The 22,134-nt window shown below is 44.1% G+C and overlaps 1 protein-coding gene across 9 annotated transcripts in view; it reads right to left on the bottom strand.

Moving 5' to 3' along the window:
- Trc (Serine/threonine-protein kinase tricornered) overlaps positions 1–22,134 on the bottom strand; it is a 52,905-nt gene that overhangs the window by 21,398 nt on the left and 9,373 nt on the right. Inside the window, exons 1-2 of one of the 9 annotated variants that reach the window (XM_076790123.1) lie at positions 18,862–19,786; positions 17,072–17,540 (exon numbers count right to left, since the gene is read on the bottom strand). The exons of 2 other annotated variants lie outside the window; for them this stretch is intronic. In XM_076790123.1, coding sequence (XP_076646238.1) covers positions 17,072–17,474 — 403 coding nt within the window. In that variant the 5' untranslated portion in view covers positions 17,475–17,540; positions 18,862–19,786. Of the gene's footprint in view, positions 1–4,500; positions 4,802–6,165; positions 6,837–13,406; positions 13,681–17,071; positions 17,541–18,861; positions 19,787–22,134 lie in introns of those variants that run through there. 6 more of the 9 variants (XM_076790124.1, XM_076790126.1, XM_076790127.1 and 3 more) reach the window with 6 other exon arrangements.

Genomic DNA, 22,134 nt, shown 5'->3' with positions numbered 1-22,134 from the left:
ACACGTTAACTGTCATGCCAGTCACGCATATGACTGACAGTGATTTTTGACTAGGTTTAGACGTTCATTCTTATTGTGACATATCCAGATAAACCGAATTTTATTAAGATCTTTAGAATTCAAAAGGGTTAAAGCAGCATCCCCTATAATACATTGAAAATGTCTAGTTTCGCTTTCATTGATTAAACTACTCTGATTTTTGTAAGAATCTCTGGGAATGATATTTGGCACTTAACGTGTTAAGCACGGCGTGCTCGTCCGCAACTCTATCTCCCAGGGACGGCGCGCCTGGCCGCGGACGGCACAAAAGCCGTTATAGTGGCGTTACCGTTCAAACTGAATGCTTTCCACGGAAGCTACTATAGTGGCGTACAGTGCTTAAGAGGTTAATTGTCTCGATACTTTTGTGATTAATCGCGTCGCCAGCCACGATAGTTGGCCATCGGCCGATCGAGTGGCCGGCGATCCTTCGATGAACGCTCGAGGTTCGTGTAATTGCGCCTTCGAACGTCGATGTCCACAACATTCGGTTTTCGAGGCGAAGGAACGCGAACGGGAACGAAAGACGAAGAGGAAGTAGGAGAAGGAGGCGAAACAGCCTCGGGAAAGGATGATCGCGCGAGAGAAGACACGACCGAACGCGAACAAGCAAGCGGAGCTTTCTCTTTGACGCGAGACGTTTGAGCGTCTCGAACGCTCGTGAAATACTTGGCTGGTCGTTTGCGGGCAGTAATGCGATGGCGCGCGGCTCGTGGCTCGTTTCTCGAAGCTCGAAGCTCGAGGCGCGCTCACATTGCCCTCTATCCATACCGTCTTCTACCTCGACACGTGGGAATATTGATTTCGCCGCGTCAGCTGCTCGCCCGCTGGCTCGTTTGCCACCGCGACACGACGCAGCGCGACGCGACGCTCGTCCCTCGTCTTTCGTCTTTCGTCGTTCATTGTTGATTTCTGGCTCGATGGTTCTTGTTCGGTCCCTCCACCTTACCCTTCTACTTTACTCCATTCCTTAGCTAAGAAACTTCCAAACCTCGAATTGAGACAATGCCCGATCGCACGCACGTCGCGTACAAGACGACAGGTAACGAATTATGGTCGATATAAAATTATGGTCGAGTAACGATTTTCTTTTCAAGCGGGACGTGAACTAGCAACCGGTCGTTTGGTCATTCCGTCGATCCTCGCGAGCCGTTCGGTTCAATTTAACCGCAAAGCAGACTTTTCGATCGAAACGTTTCTCGTTGAAACGTATTAATTGATCGAACATCGATAATCTGTAAGTTGTTAAGGGGTATTGACACTAGGTTTACGGAACGCGTCAAACTGACGGATCCTAATATTTTTAATTTCCAATTACCGAGATTGTAAAGATGTATCCATGAGAAATTATTCAACAAATTTATTTCTTTGGGTATAAACAGGAATAGCTAAAAATTTCGATAGATAGATTCCCGCTATTTTTACAAAACAATGCAGAATAGCCGGTAGTTCAGGCACTAACAACTACTGCGAAGAAAGTATGCATTGCCGCGTCACGCGATACCAAAATTTGCCGTGAAAAATATTTTCAAGCGTTCCCGTTACGCTCGACGCGATCCGATCGAACGCCGAAAGCGGTTTTGGGTTTCGGAGTGGACGCTCCAACTCTGTGGAGTCGACGCGCGTCGATCAAATCCATCGTATTCCCTATCTCTGCGAGGATAGTCCTCCTATATTTCGTACCTGTGTTGCCACGGCAACAGCCCAGATTCGAGAGGCTGGCAGATCCGGAGTCACCGAGGAGACAAAGAGGCAAACAGAGTGCAGGTGGGCTCGCGTTCACGTTCGTGCATGCCGCCGCAAACGCAAACGCAAACGCAATCGCAAACGTGTCTGTACTCTACTGTAATAGGCGAGGTACGGCGAGAGCAAGAGGAGGAGAAGAAAGACGAGGGGGAGGGGGGAATCATTGTTGCCTGTTCGCATCTCTTTGTTTCGGATTTCCGGTATCGTAGGCTCGCGAGCCGCGCAAACACCGATTCGCTGCAATATACGAATATACAAATATTCGAACGAGCGACATGCGAATGAACGGGAAACGAATCGCGCAACGATCGATGGATGACAGAGCATCGATCCAGCAATGAAATCGAAAATTGCTTTTGAAAGCTCGCACGTACGAGAGAACCGTCGATTTAATAACACTGCCCGATACTAATTCACTTTTCCTTTCAATTCCGATAACCGGCAAGCGAGCGTTAAACGACCGAAAATCCGAATCCGTATTTGGTTTTCGAGAAATTTGATTTTGTGGAGACAGTCAAATTTAGATAAAAATCATTAACCATTTTGCCAGCGACAACCGTCAAAACTATAGGTACCACCATCGGTTTTCTCCGATGCAATTACGTCATATTTCAAAGTATGACCACATTAGATGGTATTTTCCGACCATAACCAAGTTTAACGAGTATGTGATCTGTGGTAATAAGGAGGCCGAACGATTCCAGCGAAATCGACGAGCGCCAGCGAACAAATTCTCGCTAAAATACAGATTTACTTCAAATTTTCCAGCCACGAATTCCTCTGTTCGATTCGCGCGAAATATCTTCTAAATATTTACTTTCTCTTCGCGAAATCGAAGCGTTCGCGAGTGGGCGATCGTACACGCGTATTTCGAGAAAAGATTCATCGCTTTCGAACGCGAATTGAACGCCTATCCCTTGTTTTAGAACGCGTAACCTTGGACACGATTACGCTATCTTGCTCTCTCGTTACATTTTTTTCCATAGACGTGTTCGAGTTCGATGGAATCGCGAGGATTTCGTCGGCGACCCGACCTCGTTCCGAATTTCGTTTCTCCGGGGTCGGGTCTCTTTCTCCACCCCCACCTCCTTCTCCTTCTCCTTCTCCTTCTGCTCGTCCTTCAACTGCGACTGCACCGCTTCCTTTCCTGGAGAGCTAGGGCACGCTGCCAGGCAGAAGGAAAATGTTTTGTAGGGAACGGCTGTGCCGAAAACGACATGGAGAAAAACGCGCCCTAATTAGGAATCTTTTTTTTTCCTCTCGCCTAAAGTCCTCTATCTCGGAACGTTGAATAATTGCCAGCGAAACCGCGATTCCCATGCTGACGGAATAGCGATGGGAACGGAAACGCGGCGGAGCCTGACTACATAATATTGTCGGAAAACACGGTGCGCGGGAGACGCGCGTGCGCGACAAACGCACGCGTTCGAAAAGATTAGCACGCGATGGATGGCTTCGAATGGCTGATGGAAAGTGAAAGTACATCCGTCTAAGCGAGTAGGCAACGTTTCGTTTCCAGCTACGTATTCTGTCGCGAACGCGCGCTGTCGGCTCGCTTCGGCTTTGCTGCATCGCGACAAGTATTGGGCGCACTGGTATTTACTGTGCGATCGAAGAGTAGACGGTGCTACGTCGAAAAGATAGACTGAAAATATGCGAGAATTTTTTTTACGCGTCGCTCAGTTTACAAAACAGACTCGTTTGAAGGTTCTCGAGCCGCGCGCGCTGTCGAACGAGGAACGGCTAACGCGTCTGATCTAGACTCATCGTTTCTACTTCGTATGCTAACGCAGAAACGCCCGACCAATTTTTTTAGATTAGAGTTTCTGGAAAACGAAGCTTGAGCACAGATTGTTAATTCTATGCTTTCGACCTATTTCCTCGCGACTACTGGAACGACGCTTTGTATTCGCATATAATTTTAGCAATGGCGAATTCGTAGACCTACCCCCCCCCTGCGTTTTAACACTAGATTGCCGGATGAAAAAGAAGGTATCTGGTCAGCTGGTGGTATTGTATGGTAATGGTGATCAGGTACCTACCTTCATAATTCTATTAAAAAAATGTGTTTAAAAAAAATTAAGTTTTTCTATATACAGTGATTTCTCTATGTATGTTGCCAAGGTCTGGATGATAAACCTCGCGGAATTATGCCCCGCGAAGAGCCTGGAAGCTCGAGAGGCCTCGGATACCGAGGAGTGTAAACATAACACAGCTCGGGTATGTCTCCTGGACGATACACAACGCTGACAAGACCCGTGTGGTTAATATACCGAGAATTCACTGTATATAGCAACAAAATCGTGAATGAGTCAAATTGACTCGCTCCGGCAATCTAGTGTACACGAATCTTACGAGACTAGAGGGTCCTGTTTCCACGTTTATTCCAGCGTGATTACAAATTACGCGATGACGAATTAGTTAAAAAAAAAAACTGATCAGATAAACCAAATCTATCGAGATGGAAATGTAAACTTCCGAAACGAACGAAGGAGGTTAACGGTACCGCGAGTTCCGTTTTTATCGATGCGGGTTACGACAACCGTCGGCTCGTCGGCTCGTCGACTCGCGGTGCGACGACCGATTGCGATTGCGATTGCGATGGAGGTTGCGATTGCAATTCCGGGTAACAATTGGCCACGATCGGAAGCGGCGATCGTCGATCGAGCCCGATACGCGGTCTCGACACCGGAACCGCTTGTTCCTCGAACTGACCTGAAAGATAAGAGTTGGCGCAGGTAACGTAGCTGCACATCTGCCCTATCTTGGTCCACACGGTCTTGAACAGTTCCGAATCGTACATCGATAACGGCTGCGGCGACCCTCCGTAGGTTATTTCTCGAGTCGGCCGACTCGTCGTTGCGTTGTCGTGCCCTATGTTCACCATCGATCGTAACCACTCGTCCCGATCCAACCCGATACGAGGGGAACCGACACGCGACCACACGCCACCAGATTCTTTTATTCGAACCAATTTTTTCTCGGTAGCATGATTTCACGATTCCGCGTCATCTATCTACGACAAAGGACAAAACGATGCGACGCTTTATTTCTTTTGTACGGTTCGCGTAATCGAAAGGTTAAAAAAAAAAACAACAACAAAATTATTAAAAAGGCGTGAACCGATGAAATTTTTCTTCGGTGCATAAAAGATGCGTTTTCTTTTCTCGATTATTCCAGTATCCAATGTCCTATCGCGACCGCGTCCACAGGAACTTTCCCGCAAAGTAGAAAAAACGAACTGTACGATCTAACAAGAGGATCCATTGTCTCGATCGATGTCGATTTTACAAATAAGACAAATGACGCGATCGCTCGCATCGAGTCACGCCTACAACCACCGCTAGCCGTTAACATAAATAGGAGGCTATACGCTGTACGGTGTAAAGCTACTTGTTTCTTCGTGTCCTCGGGCCGGCGAGCGTCAAGGTCCGTTCCGTTACGCGACGCGTCGACAAACACCGATCGGTACTACTTTACACGAATCGCAACGATTAAACTTTGCAAACGATCCAGAGAGATATATCGCGGAGTATCCGTCCCCGTAATAATAACGGGCGACCGTTCACGGCTCGAAAAAACGGTAACGTCGCGCCGCGCCGCGACGCAGCGATTTCCCCTAGGAGAATCAACGCGTACAAATAACTAATTATTATCCTTGACTCTGTATTAAATCCTGCTACATCGACGCGGCCTTCGCACTCGCGACAAATTACGTCACCGAAGGCGTACAAACGGCTGTCGCTGTATCGTACGGCAAGCGTTGCTCTACAATGCAATTCTAACCGAGGAAAATGTCAAAAATTCAATATTTATCTCTCGCAAAAAATTAGATTCTCGTTAGACTTTAATCGCGACGACGTGCCATAGTGCGCGACAAAATGTAATGAATACTTAATCAAAACGTAAACCGAAAAGTCGAGATTCGAGCGTTTGCGTTTTATTCGATCGACCCCGTTACGATCGAACATAATCGAAAATGTTGAGTTTCGATGCGGGGATTAAAAATCACAAATCAAGCAAATACTCTCTCAAAAGACAATAAGAAAGATAATTTTCCTCGGCTAGAATTGTATTCAAAAACTCTCCGATAGACCATGTACGTAATTAGTGGACTGCGGATGTTTGTGCAATTTGCAAATTTTGTGGACGAATTTTAAGAAAGTAGAATAAAATATAAAATCTTATTTTCAGTGGTAGCAGCCTTTGTAGATCTGAAATAAATCAAAATTCTACTAAATTCTGTCGAATTTTACATTCTACGTCGAGATCCGCAGTCTAGTAATTAGAAAAACTTAATGAGACCGGATAAGATCGGGCGGGCGCGTGGCCTATATCCAAACAGAAATCGTAGAAAATTTCCAAACAGATCGCACTCACCGATTCGCGGTAACGAGCAACGGAGGCGTGTCGTCGACCACTGGAAAGCTTTTAAAAAAGGCTCGAACTATTACTCCTTTTCGTCGCGGTTTCCTCGTCCGAGGAATTTACATCGATAACGGCCCGACCAACGAAAACTTCCTCTTCGGGGAAGAATATCGATAAACGACACTTATTTCATACGTCGTCGAACGCGCGCGATACATTATCGTGACTTGCTGTAACTGTTTCGCTCTAATGATTTGTTAATTTTTGTGGAAACTGCCTTCCTCATTCGTCCTTGCCGATAATACGAAAATATGAAAATAAGACAATACGAATCGAAGAACGTATAAACGGCTACGAATTTATCCTCGTTCGATCGATCGATTCACACGCGCGCGCGCACACAGGGATCAACGTTCGAATAAAATATTCTTTATTTTTGTACGGTCTCGTGTTCACAATCGCGACGCTGCTTGGACAGATTACGGAGAAAATTCACTCGGAGAGAGAGAGAGAGAGAGAGAGAGAGAGCCGTTCCGTAACTGTGCTGTAACACGCGGGATCGGTCGAATAAACCGCACCATGGAATTTCAGGATCAATCGAAGCGACGAAATCAGGATTCGGAATCGAAACCGAAGGTAATATCCAACGGTAACTTGTTGCGCACGATCGCAGCTCGGTGACCGTCTAACCGAGTGACTGAACGATCGACTAACCCGTTCGTTGCTCGGACGAACTCGATCGAACACGAGCGAGTCCGACTAGATGACACGCGTTTATGAAAATAGGGGGAGAACTCGACGTGCCCACGCGGGAACGTGTCCGAACCTGAACGCGTGACGTCTACCGGTCGGGGAACGCGTGCGTACACTAGTCTAAAACGCGAAATTTAGCCAAAAAATCAACTGTCTCATATTGCCTTATGTTGAATGCTTATTGCTTTCTAAATATCCATCAACCTTGAAAACGAACAAATTAATCAAATTTGATAAATACTATTACTGTAATAAACGGTTAAAGTTGGAAGTTTTGAAGATAGTATTTCTCATGGAAAAAAGTGCTTTTCTTCTTTGAGATGCCCTGACGATTCTTTTTAATATTTTCCTTCCAATTTTTTTTTTTTTAATGAAAGGTTTATCTTTAAGCTGTAAATTACCATTGTCGATTAAAAATTACTATTCATAATTTATTAAACATTTTATTTACTGAATAATATATTTACTAAGCGGGTTTCCCGAAAAAGTCGAGATTTTGAAAATTCCGCTACCGTTTCTCGAACTGCTCTGCAGTGCTGTATAGTAGCGTACAAAATATTTATGTAAATACACAGTCACACACGTTTTTATACGACACTCCGAAACCATGAATGTATTCATGAAAACGAATACAAATGGTTAGTGGATTCTTGGAGTTTTTGGAAATCGCGACCCTTCGGGAATCCCGACTTTTCTCTAAATCTGGTTATCAATGTATATATATAGGTAATTTTTACCAAAATCTAAATTTTGGTTACTAATGTACATGTAATAATAGTTATTCACAAAAAAAAATGAAATTTAACAATAAAATTAATAAATTTAAAAAAAAATTAACAATATATGTGCATAAAGATGATGGTTAAATGATTAATAATACCAATGTCCTCCTAATATGCAGTATTGCCAAAGGAATTTATCGTACATCGTGATATACGCGTGAAATGAGATATGCCCCGCTTGTCCGCACTATGACCCGTCCCGATCCCGGAAAAATTTCGTCTTCCCGACCCGACCCGACATTTCGGGTCCCCGCACACACTTATCAATTTTAATCGTCTCGCTACAGATTCATTTTAACCGCTCTTGCACAGTACCTGCCAGAAATTGCTATACCATCGATCCATAAGTGGAATTTCGTTATTCTCGTTGCCTTTTACCGTTTATTGTACTGTTTCAACCTAACTTTTCATTTCGCCGATGGAACGAAGCTATTTAAAAATAGCGAAATTGTGGCGAAATAGCTGGTATTGCGAAAATCGGCTAAACCGCGCAACTACGCGAGCAAATTATTCCACCGAAACGCAGTGTTGCCAGATCAAGACTTGTTCCCCCATTCTAATTTCCCTTTCTACCGCGCTATTCCCCACGCTCCCGCCGCGGTCCGTTCACGTGACACGTTCCGTCCCTGTCGTGCATACTCCGGTACTGGCAGAGAGGGGGTAATGTTTTCCCCTCAATTCCCCTCATCTGGCGACACTGCCGTAACGACGAGCGTGGATCAAAAAAGCGTAATGTAGACTGTTCGAGCATAACGTCCGCGAAAACAATACCCGAGAGAAAAAACATCCAGTAAACGTAAACCTTGATCGGTATCGTCGAGTCTTGACGGAGACAAATAACGACGGTTGCCGATTGGCGGCAAACTCGACGAGCGACGCGACGATGGCCGACTGACGCAACGACGAGTGACGTCATCGGTCCAAAGTTGCACGCGCTCTACGGAATAACTGTACCTGTATCCCGGATCAAGGTATGACCGGTATACATATACGCATTCTACGCACGGCCTATCGGACCCGTCCGCACGGTCAACGAATAAAATCTCTGAAATCGACTTCCGTGCGGTCGAGTCAACAATAAACGAAGCGTGAGTAGCGCGTGTGCCGAAACGATCGATCTCGGTCGCGAAAGCGATCGAACGAGCGCCATAATATCCTCGATCGTTCCACTAGCCGAAATAAGCTAGCCGACTCATCGATTCCCCGACTCCTCGATTTCGTTTCACCGAGCCGAACACGTAAACCGCGACGAATTTCTAAGAGTTATGTATTCTCTCCGAAGGTAGCGGTGCTAGAAAAAAAAGCCGGACCATGCCGCGTCCTATTGAAAAGTATGATGTGTTTCTTTAACTTTTCGGTATCTCTCACTTTTTGTTGTACTTCGGATTAATGTAGGAGTCTAGACCCTAAATGAAACTGTAATCGATCGGAATTGAAACAGAACCGGAAATCTTGAAACGAATTCTTGGTAAACTTTTCGACAGCAATGGCAATGAATTGCGAAGCTAAAAATAATCGAGGATCATTATATAGAAATTGGTCCTCGTCACTGATTTTGATGGCCTTGAAATATGTTACCGAGTTCACCATTCTGAACAACTTTTCTAAGGTACCAACCTCGGGGATGGAAACGCGAGAACGGGAAACTGCCTAACTGCAAAACTGCGAGAAAAGCGAAAGGAGCGACGATAAGCGGTAAGGTCGATCAAAGTTAGCCGGTCAATAGAATTTCAGACTCGTTGCGAAACACGAGAGAAGGGAGAGAGTTACACGCGATGAAGGTTCGGGTCTAAAGTAAAATATCGTTCGGAATTCGGGAATCGGCGCAGTCTGCGAATCGACCCAAATATTAACACTATAACAACTGACTGACGTATACATACTTGTACCGGAGGGGTCAGTATGACTTGGTTTTATTCATTTCTTCCAGTAATTTACTGCTTCGTGAAAGTTTTCCCATGGTTTCTACGTAATTTTATGGGCTAAAATATTTCTGCAGGTCACGATAAAAAATAGAATTCCGATTTTCTGAAAGTATTATGGCACAAAATAACGTTTCCTCTGTCAGTGCTTCTTTCTGACGAAATGCGAAATACTTTCAGCGATGCAAGAGCATCGAAAACTGAAGCAAATCAATATATACAAGCGAAGATGTTGTTATGGCCATGCAACAATATGAAGAAATTAAGAAAAGAATGAAAAAATCACAACCTTAATGACTCATCTCGGTGTATGTAGAAATACGATATCAAATTTCATAACAAAAAGACAAAAAGAAGAAAATGTGCTTTACAGAATGAATTATTTACATATTTTAGAAAACAAAATGTACTGAAAATGAGTAATGATTACAACAAATGCCAAACAAGTCATTTTGACCTCCCTTGGTTTTTCTAGTGTTAGAAATCTTACAATTCAATGATTTCAAGATGACAACTCGAGTTTCGTATGTTGATCGGGCAGCCGCGCCAAATTATATCTTCGTCGAAACCACTGAAATTTTTTTATCAGTAATATTTTCCGCTAGTCATCGCTTACGGGGTAATCGAAACGATTCCAACTATGTATTTTGTAGGAACAGCAGTTCGGACGATGCGTCACCGAACGCCGAAATGTACACGTGCGCTTGTTGCCCGTTTTTTGGGAAAGCCGAAGTGAACACCTGCGCTCGGTACTCGTTTTTTCTTGCTAGGTTCGTGGACGAGCTTGGCAGGGGTCGGAGAAGGGCAGTGAACGAGCAACTCCAGTTGTTTTGGAAGAGTCAGTTTTTAGAGCGAGAAGTCGAACGAAAAGGTCGTGCGAGAATTGTATGTAAGCTAGCGGAGCTGCGAAGAGAGAGAGACAGAGAGAGAGAGAACTCTCACAAAAAATACAAATAATTCTCACTCGAGAAACCTGACTTATCGGACTCATTTGTATTTTTTTTTCCTGCTTTATTAAATTACTTTTTCTATCCGACCACATTTGCTATCCTTCTTGCAATTGCCCATATTATCCTACAATGTGCTTCACCAAGTGTACAGAATGAGTCGATGAACACAGCCATGTCAAATGACTCGTCACGCGAACGAACTGCATACTTTTATTTCTCCAATGTTCTTGGATACTTCTTGGATACTTTATGCCTCTATCTATCCATGCATCAATGACCTTGATTCGACTTTGAATCTCAAAAATAAACAACGGGTATCATCAAATAATAGCCACCGATGGGATGAAAAATACAAAAATGATTACAAGAAATGCCAAACAAGTTACATTGACCCCCCTTGGTTGTTCGAGTGTAAAATATTTCAATTACCGACCATAGTCGGTTTTACGAAACGCGTTCAGCTGAGATACCAATACGTCGCGCGTCGCGTCGCGTCGACGCATGCGCGACACAATGATAGCTTTGTCTGCGCGAACCAGCGGCTATGTAAATATACGTGCTCGTTACATGACGTAAAAAATATAGAGTATACGTGTAGCGTAGGGCATAGACGATGAGGCGGTAAATACGTACTGGTCCCGACCGCAAACAGTCCTTGATCTCGCTCGCGATACTGTATTTCGCATCTCCGTTTCGTCGATGACCAGTTTCCGATTTTCAATCTCTGATCTCTGATGAAGAAAGGAAACGTTTCGAGATCGATCGGAACCATTGTCGCAACCGATTCCGATTCGTCACGGACATGGACGCGGACGATAACCTTTACGCCCGACGGTCGACAGCAGACAGTCGACACTCGACGGCCGACAATTATTATAGCAAAGACATCGCTCCCGGGAATACGAGATCCGGGAGATACCTATCCGGAGAATTTCAATTCTACGAACGATGGCTCTCGCCACGAATTTCGACAGACCGTTACGCGCGAGCGTGCCTCGAAAGATAAGAATACTTTCGCTTTTCGAGCGTTGCCTCGATTCGATATACACCTCTCCGCTTCGTTCCCTTCTTCCCTCGGATTTTCAAAGTCCAACGCCGCGGCGCGAACAACTGGAACGCGATCGCTCGCGGTACGATTCTGCTTCGAACAAACTTTCCATCCCGCCGTTAAAACCTTGAAAATCGTCCGCTGGAAAGTAAACGGCAACGCCGCTTGCGGGCGTTTCGTTACAACTGTCGTTGTTAAAGATCCTATCGAGTATTTATGTACGTCGAGACCAACAGCCAACAAAAAACAAGAAACAAGAAATAACTCGCGGTCTCGAGATATCTTTCTTTGTTTCTGTTATCGATTTTGCGGACTCGGCTCATTCGGGGGGACGCGTTGCGAGCGCGCGCGTCCTCTTTCGCATATACATACATGCAGTTACATATGTATGTATAATACGCTCTACTCGCTGGGAAGAATGATTTCGAGCAAGTGACACGCGCTCGACGAGCCTACCTGCTCGAGCACCTGTTTAAAATCTCCTGCGACGATTACGAGGCAATGACCTCGCGCATACGCGATAGCGGTAGTAGCAACGCAACGTCGTTCTAGTTTTCTCTCTCTCTCTCTCTCTCTCTCTCCCTCTCTACCTCTTTCTACCCCTTCTCGCTGTTTTCCTCGTGCGATGCACAAAGCATAGTATTCTAACAAAAAGATTGTTCCATGCGACCCTGATATTGTAATTGCATATACGAGAAGGAGGATGCGTGACATCAATCTGTTACGTCCAAAATCTCTTTTAACGCCAAATCTTTTAACACCTGCTCTTTTAAAGCTTACCAATAACACTAACACTAGATTTACGGGACCCGTCAGGATAACAGGTTCTAGATTCCTTAATTTACAATTATTGTGATCGTAAACATGCATTTATAGGAAATTTATTTAACACGTTTATTCATTGGAACATATATTATGCTGCTCAAAATCTGGCTGAATATATTCTTGATATTTTCATAAAATAATCCAAACTGGCCACTTTTAGGGCTCCGTAAACCTAGTGTTAAAAGTGATACGTCACGAGGGCCGATATCTCGACACTAAAAGAGTTCGAACGAAATACGCAGGATCTTCAACGGCAAAACAGTTCAACAGAAAGCAAAGGAAGAAAGCGAACAAGTCGATGGAACGGAATAATTCTGGTTTTCTGTTAACACGAATTCACGGGAATCGTAAACTTTCCGTTAAGAAAACCTCGATGACTAACGAAACTCTCGTTGGTCGGTATTTTCCCATGTGTCGTACGAGACGAGCTAACATCGACTGCTCGTATAACCGTATAAACGACGAGCCAACAATTACCCAACGTTGCGAACTTCGTTAAAACGATTCTCACGCGCGATCACCACCTTGTCTAGTTCGCTTCGTTCTCTTTGCTTTCCGTTCGATTGTCCATTTTCTTCTCCGATCGAATCGACCTCGATGAACGGAGTATGCAAATATACTTCTTATTCCGTTCGATTTGGCGCGAACGCCGAGCGGTACACCGTTCGGCCACACGTTCCCCTGATATTTGGAGCAAAACAAATTCTCGAATAATGAGTAACGGTACGAAAAAATCCGTGTGCTCGCGTTCTGATTCTAATGCATAGACCGAAACCCGGTTCGCGCCTGCGAATAACCCATTTATGCGGTCGAACAAATTCTGCGAGGGCGAACGGTGTCGAAAATCGTGAAAGGGAAAATGATTTGTGACCGGTGCAGAGTTTCGCAATGCGTTCGGAACGAAATGAAAAAATCGACAAATGAAAGGACGATCAATGCGTCAACGATTAAGCGTTGTTTATTTCACGCTTACCAATTAAAGTTAGCCTCGAAAAACAACGCGACTTATAGGATGACCCGACACACAATACACAGGGATTTAATATCCGCGCGTGCGTCGGCAGCAAGCAGAACGGAACGATCGAGACGGTCAGGTTATAAATGGCAAGCTTGCGTAAGCTGTTTTTTTCTCTCATTAGACTAATTCGCGAGTCGAGCGATGCTAGAACGTCGTTGTGCTGGAAGATCGTCGGTGGCCGTAACACGTGCTCCCGATTCGAACTCGTTCCCATGAACGGAGAATACACAAAATACAGAATAAAGATTGTACAATGTAAAACACGGAATGAGCAACGGGTATTTCGCGGAGGATAGTTATACGCCGAACTTATGTCCGTGTAATATAATCATAGAAAGAAGGGGCATGGCAGAGAATGAAACGAGAAGGAATAAGCGATTATTACGAATTCCGAGGCACGCCGAGCCGAGTTGCCAGCAGCGATTGCGACCTGGTTTGCGCACCGACTCTAATGTTTATTTATCAAGTTTACGGTTCGTCCTCTTTCCGGCCCAGTTATCGTGTCGCCCCGCTACGCTCGCCACCGACTTACAATCTCAAGAATAATCTTCTTTTGTTGACACGACGCGGAACGCTCGTTAGCGCGAACGACGCGACGTTTAACTTAACGCGTGCAGGCCCGCTTCGGGGAAAGAAAAAACGTGTGTACCTTCGCGTTTCACGCGTCGACCGCCGTATCAGGGTCTGGTTATACTAGTCGATCCGAACCATGACGGTTTATAAACGCTAGACACAAAAAAAAAGGGTAGCCAAATTCTGTCTACAGAACAGAACCCTGTTTTTGTATCCAACGTTTATAGACCCTCACGGACCGGACCGGCTAGTATAACCCGACCCTGAAGGCGTTAATCACATTTCGGAATTATTTCGTACCAAATTGATGTGCCGATACGCGATAACGAAGGAGTAATTAATATATATATATATATATATATATATATATATATATATATATAATAAATAGACTGCGGATCGTCGGAGTAAGCAAAACTTAAGACGATAGAATATTATCAGAGAGCCAAAGAAATTTTTATTCCGCTCCCGTTTGTTGCAATCGTTGCAGACAATTTCGCATAAAGATCCGCAGTCGAGCGATAAATCTTAATGTTGCTTTTTCTGCCTCGGTTCCGTGAAACAGATTGCCTCGTTTTATTTTATGTTCGCGGTCGTCGAGTCGGCGGTCAACGTATGCGACGGTACGACGGCGTAATAAATAACACTATAGAAACTCTATAAAATGACTGGAAGCATCTCTCTATCGATATTTGCTCCAATTCGAGTTCACCTCTTCCGAAAGAATTCGAGGACTGTCGTGTGGGAATATCGAATCAGCGTTGCGTTCATACCAGTACGTGCAGCAAAAAATACTCGGAAGCTTATGGTAGACGTTGCTAAACGACGCTAGACGACGCTAGACGACGCTGGGCCAGCACGCAGTCGCAGGAGCTCGTAACTATTTCGGACGCGGAAAACGAGAAGAAGAATTCGGCGACGCGAAGAGACACCGTTATCGGGCCGGGCTTTGGTATCGATTGCGCGCTGTACCATTATATGTATCTATTACGAGAGCAAGCGTGTGCTCCCGTCGCTTCGTCAGCGTCGTCTTTTTATTAAGTGGTCACTGCCGCGATAGTATGCGCGTAGCACCTGCGACTAACTGCAACTAACAGTACCGTGCGGTTAATTCTAATGCCGAGGCATTATTACTCGCCGGACGTACTGTCGTGCTTTCGCAGACAGTCCCGTAATTTATCGGATCGCAGCTCTTCTCGTGAAAACAGAAAATGTCTACCAAGTTGAACTTTTTACATTCGAGGGCTTTCTCGGGTTACCTTAATTTATTTATTTACTTATTTGGTGATTATATAGAAGTTGGTCCTCCTCGCCGATTTTGATGAGCTTGAAATATGTTGTGAATGTCGTCATTCTGAACAACTTTTCCGTATACATGTTACCGCCACTCGGTTTTAGTTTTCGAGATATTCGCAAAAAACTATTGCTAACACTCTATTGAATTTTCCGTATTCTTGCACGCACCGTGGCAACGCAAGCCTGTTCCGGCGCGGCGTTTGTTTACTTTATTTTTGTAAACACGCTGTGGAGACGAGAGAGAAAACAGGTTCTCGCTCTGCTCATACATTTATAAGGGGAGCTTTCAATTTTGAGAGACTACTCTTCGATTTTCGTATGCGTGGCCTGGCAGGCCTAATGGCTGGACCTCTCCGCCCCCTCCACGACCTAACCACAACTATTCGCATAATCTTTGCATTGTAGCTGTCATCCAGAATTCGATCTAGTAATGAAAAAATCATAGGAACAGAATGTGTTGTGGTTAAAAATGGCCTGTTTTTGGGAATTCCTCTAGATTTGGTTATCAATGTATATTATATACATGTATATAATACATGTATATATAATGTATACTATATGCCAATATAATTAATAAATTTAACAAGAAATTAATAATTATTATAAATGAAATTTATTTTTAAAAAATAACAAATTTAAAACGAAATTAATAATAAATGAACCATGTGTAAAATTAATAATAAGAAACATAAACAAATTATAATAGGAGTAAACTAAATTAACAAACTTAACAAATCACTATTCGATATTCGACTGATTCTCAGTACCTGAAATGCGATCCCCATTCACGTTCTTCCAAACAGTTTCGACCTATGCTTACATTTTTATTACTTTTCCAATAGGTATAAAACATATATTAACAACAAATTAAGAATACATACTACTCGGCCATGGCAAAAGTTTTTACAAAAATCTAAATTTGGTTACTAATGTACATGTAATAATAGTTATTCCTAAAAAAATGAAATTTAAGAATAAAATTAATAAATTAAAAAGAAATTAGCAGTATATGTGCATAAAAATGATTGTTAAATGATTAATAATATCAATTTCCTGCTAATATACAGTTTTGTCAAAGGAATTTATCGGACATCGTGATATACACGTGTAATGAGACATGCCCCACGCATACGGAATTCGAAGAGTAGTCTTTCCAAATTGAAATCTTATCTGATACATGTATGACCAGAGTGAGACTCTGTTTTCTCTCTCATTTCCACAGCGTGTTTACAAAAAAAAAGTAAACAGACGCCGCGCCGGTACAGGTTTACGTTGCCACGGAGCGTGCAAGAATAAGGAAAATTCGATACAGTATTAGGAATAGTTTTTTGCGAATATCTCGAAAACTAAAATCGAGCGGCAGTAACATGTATAGGAAAAATTTGTTCAGAATGATGACCTTGACAACATATTTCAAAGCCATCAAAATCGGTAAGGTGGACCAACTTCTATATAATTACCATTTATTTCTTTATCTATTATTTACGAAATTAATTACTCTACTTATTCCCATCCCGTGTACGCCGTATAGTGAACGAGTCTTCTCGAAAGGGACATCCGAATTGCCGATTATGTAGTAAGTAGCAGAATTACAATGTCCCATGGAAGGCTCGGGGAAGACAGTCGAACGCACACAAAAAAAATACATATTTTTGTTCGTGATACCGAGCATCGAACAAATTCGATCGGAATCGTATCGTATCGAACCGTTTCGTTGGACGTTCGCGATCCAAAGATCGATCAGGATTTACCTGACTTTCCCATCGGTGGTTGTCCGAGTCTGCTGAACCACCGCAGAAATCTTCTAGCCGTGGTAGCAGCGGGTGGTCTGCATCCTTCGAGTATGACAACACCATTGTTGTTACTGTTGTTGGTGGTGATGTTACCGTTGCCGCTGCTGTTGCGACGATGATGGTGGTGGTGATTGTGATGATGATGGTGGTGATGGTGGTGATGATGGTGATGGTTGTTGTTGTTATTGTTGTTGTTGTTGTTATTATTGTTGTTCGAAGGAGATCGTTCCGAAGACGACGTTCTGCTGTACGGCGACATCCAAGCTGTGGTCGTGCTTTGAATGGTAGCACCTTTGACGGTGGTGATGGAACTGGTTATGTTGGCCGGATGCGGCATCCAGTCTTCCGACGCGACAGGCATTTGTTCTCTCGTCAGACGAGTCGAAAACGAACCCACGAACTGGGAAAGTCGTTCAACGGTTTCCACCTTCGGCCGAAATACGTATTAGGTTGGTGCGTGTCAAGCGACGGATTTCGATTCGACCGTATCGCGCCCCTGTTTCTTACGCAAACGATCGTTCTTGTAAAAGTATCGTTAACGGTCCGACGGACGATGTCTTTTTTACAGTTTACTTTAATAAACGCTTCCGAAACAAAACGGACATTGAAAGGACCACACCGGTGCTCGTTACCCATGAAAACGCAAACCGTCTACGAATAGCATTTACGCATTCAAAATATTTATGTATTTTGATCGAATAAACGTCTTTCATCATTCCCTGAAAGAATCCGACATTTCATACGCACCAACCTATTGCTTCCAACCGAGTGTTGGTAAAACGCGATACCAAATTTCTTCCAATTCCACCCCGACCCCCACCTTTCTCCCCTTTGTTTTCACGAATTTCTGAACAACGATCCTGGAAATTTTCTTCGAATTCGGCCAGCGAATTTTCCTACGACAGACCGCGAAAAAGAAAGAGAAAGAAAGAAAGAGGGAAAGATGGAGAGAACTACACGGATACGCGATTCGGATAACGTCCGTGATTACGAACGTTATCTATTCTGTTGCTCGGATGTTTGCCTCGGTAGCTGCTCGAAGAGTCACGTGCTTCCCCGAACTTGTTGCGCACACTACGACGAATCGCTTTCCGTATTCCTGGTATTCCAACGTGTCCCTCTGTACTCGAAATTGAACGGTGGTCGCGTGCGGTGCGGGCCCGCGCGCGCGCGCAAACGACCGGTACGCAGCAGCGGTTGTCGCGCCAGTACCGTGAACCGCGCGATCGCACGTGTTTCTCAAGATCGTCCCGATCCACGTCAACTCGCAGCGTTTACCCTTATCGGTGGTTCGCGGTAACGAAGTACGAGGAAACGATACCGCTTCCTTTCAAAAGTAGAACCGATAACGATCGTCTGGCCGCCCCCCTCGCGAAACATACTTATCTTCCATGTACCGTCGGCTCCGTCCGATTTATTTGGTGCGTCGACGATCGCGGGCACCAACAGGACAGCGAAATGGAATTGAACCGAACCGAATCGTATCGGATCAGATCGGTACGGAACGGAAACGAATTGAATCCACTTGGATTTCGTAATCGTTCGATAGCGCGGTTCGAAAGTTTTTCAGACAGGAGGAAATTGCTGAAGCGCGCTCGCGAATAGCAGGCACCACTACTCGTTTAAGTAGAATTATTGCGCTTCGTCCTACTTAGCTCGATCCGATCCAGGCTCGCGATTAACGGTTTCTGGTGGAGCTGCGCTCGCACCTCGAAGCTTTCCGATATCCAAAGCGCGTTTCAACCAACCTAGAGAAAAATAATCGTTCCCTCGAATCTGCTCGCCGATTGCACAAGCTCCTAGGAAGAACGGCGCCGACGCGACGGGCCGCCCTTCGAGATCGACGTTGATCTTGGCAGGTCGTATCGGTGATCGAGGCTCGGTCGGTCACGTAGTTGCGGCATTGTCCGCGGCTGGCCGCGCTGTCGTCACCCACTGTCTACGTTAGCTGTTCTCGTCTCCTTTTCGCTCGATTCGAACCGAAACAAATTCTCGCATTTATCCGTTTCTTGGCATTTTCGCGCGGTGCCCTCCGCTCCTCGCGCTGGCTGAGCAGGTCGAGCACTCCGGTGTATCCAATTTTTCTTTCGTTCGATCAAGGTTTTCTGCACGTTTACGCTCCCAGTAAAGTCAACCTTTATATGTATATGCACGTATACATATATAATTGTCGCACAAAATTACGCGTTTAACGTCTCGATCGCGCACCGTTCGTTTCTTCGCGTTCAACGCGTTTCTTCTCGTCACAGTATGGATAACATTCGACGGCACTTTCGAACGAATACAAGATCGATCGGTCGCACACCCGCGATTCACTTTGCTCCAATATCTCGCACTCTGGGAAATAATGACCGCCGCGGCGGGGATTACGCGCGAGGCACGATCGAATCACGATTCAAAACGTCAAAGGAGCACCGTTTAACCCATTTTGGAAATCGAGAAAGAGAGAGAGAAAGAGAGACGAGCAGCTCTAGCTAGCCAGCCAGCTAGTCGCAGTGATTCGACTACGTGAAGCGCGTTTCTCGAGTCTACGCGATACGCGGTACGCGTCGACGCTCTCGCACTGTTGTCGTCGATCGCCTCGCTCGAGCCCGAGCCAACACGCTTCTACGTTTCTTCGTTTCTCTGGTTCTCCGCGCTGTTCCGCTCGCTGCTGCCTACCGGCGCGGCAGGGGCAACGGCGGAGCGGAGCGGTGCGGAGCGGAGCAGAGCGGTGCGGTGGTAACGGCGATGGCAACGGCGCGGCGGTGGCAGGGGCAACAGCAATGGCAATCGCCGCTCTCTCTCTCTCTCTCTCTCTCTCTCTCTCTCTCTCTCTCTCACCCCCACCGCTTTTCACCCTTTCTCGCTCGCTCTCTCCCACTCGCACACACGCTCCCCCTTTCTTCACCGTTTTCTGGCTCTGTTTCGGTGTTGGTCCGGTGTGCGCGCGTTCATGCACGCGCGTATACACTGCCGCTCAAAAGTATGCGGACGCTTGCAATTTTTAGCGAATCTACGGAACGTTCGACAACAGCCGAGAGAAAATTTAACACTAAGCCTACCGACACTTCTAGTACACCTATTCCTACCGTGCGCAGTCAGAATGACCGATCCTTGAAAAAAGTTATTGTTAATATAATTGAACGTAGGTAATAGTCAATTTGTTGCTGAATGAATTAGTAGATTGACGATACAAATTTAGTTTCATATAATTTCAATTAGGTAAAGAATACTGCGATGCTCTCTCCTCGATTTACAAAATTGTACTGTGTCGTCCACCTTTACGGTTTGGATGTACTTATTTACCATGAAACAGTATTATCAACCAGGCACGTGCGCAACTTGATAGCGTCTCATTCAGTAAGGCGGCTCATTTATTTTGAGTTGACCATGCCACATTGAGAATAGCCTTTCTTTTAGACTGATTGTTTAGGTTTAGAGGAGTAAATATGTACCACATTATCTCGTGCGGTCAAATTGACCGGCCGCGGTAGGTAGGACAGGCTACATACAGTGACTCCCACTAATATTCGGACGCTCTTAAAAATCGCATAACTTTGTCAATATTGGATTATACTACTTGAATTTTTTTGAGAAGCTGGAACAAGTGGTTCGCTACATAACGTGAAAAAAAAATGTTTGATTAAAATTGCAATTGGTCGAAATTGCAGAGAAAGTACTGAAACATTTTGCAACATTTTTATGTGGGCTTATATTAAATATTTAAAAAGTACGTTTCGTACATATGTATCAATTATACATATTCTGAATATTTCATCTAAATCGGTCAAAGTTGCAATTAGCTACGTTAGTTTAACGATGAAAACTTTGGGTGAAAGTCGCAGAATTTTGGCCTCGTCAGGGAATTTCGCCCTTATGTGATCATTTCGAAATATCTGAAACTCACTGCAACGTTGACCGATCTTGATAAAATTCTTAGAATATGTATTATTCATACAGATCTACAAATCGTACTTTCTAAATTTTCAATGTAATTCCACGTAAAAAAGTTGCAAAATACAACTTTTAGTATTTACTCCGAAATTTCGACCAATTGCAATTTTTGTAAAAAATTTATTTCACTTTATGTATCAATTGTGCTAACTTCTTTAAAAAAAAATCCAAGTCGTATGGTCCAATGTTAACAAAGTTATACGATTTTTAAAAGCGTGCGAATATAAGTGGGAGTCACTGTATATTTCTTGGAAAAAAAAAATAAAATGAGGAATAAATACTGAAAAATGCATTGTATACATGCTTTATGATCTGGTTTACTATTATTGACGAATCGGTAAGGTCTTGAAATCGCAATCTGTTAATATTTTAATTTCAATCGACGGTTTGTCCAAAGAATGATCCCTCAAATTTTTTTCAAACTGTTGTCGATCACCCTCGCGACGGACGCTACACATTCTTGTTCACAGGTATATCACGCATCTCCCCCCCCCCCCCCACCCATTACACAAAGCAATCGACAATTGACGTATACCTATTTTTACCGGAGGGGTCAGAATGACTTGTTTTTATTTATTTCTTCCAGTAATTTACAGCTTCGTGAAAATTTTCCCATAGTACCTAAGCAATTTTATGGGTTAAAATATTTCTGCAGATCACGATAACGAATAGAATTCCGATTTTCGGAAAGTATTATGGCACAAAATAACATTTCCTCTGTCAGCGTTTCTTTCTGAGTAAATGCGAAATACTTTCTGCGATGCAAGAGCATCGAAAACATATCAATATATACAGGCGTTACACGTTTTTATATAGAAACGAAAATATTGTTACGGTCATGCAAAAATATGAAGAAATTAACCCTTATCAGTCGTGAGTCACCTCTCACGTGACCACAGTATTTTGTCGTTGCGGTCGTACGTCACGTGGGAGGTGACAAGACGGAACCTGTCGAAACTCGCTCTCTGTGAAATGCGGGCACGATTGCCTTGTCAGTTAAGCAGTTAACAATTCCTTCATGTTGAAGATTGTTTCGAAAAATATCATACATTAAAAACTTATAAATAATTATTTGAAACTCATGT

Source organism: Halictus rubicundus, chromosome 7 (assembly GCF_050948215.1).
Source record: "Halictus rubicundus isolate RS-2024b chromosome 7, iyHalRubi1_principal, whole genome shotgun sequence".
Lineage (NCBI taxonomy): Eukaryota > Metazoa > Arthropoda > Insecta > Hymenoptera > Halictidae > Halictus > Halictus rubicundus.
Note: the sequence above shows the minus strand (reverse complement) of the source record. Positions and strands in the feature narration are given on the sequence as shown.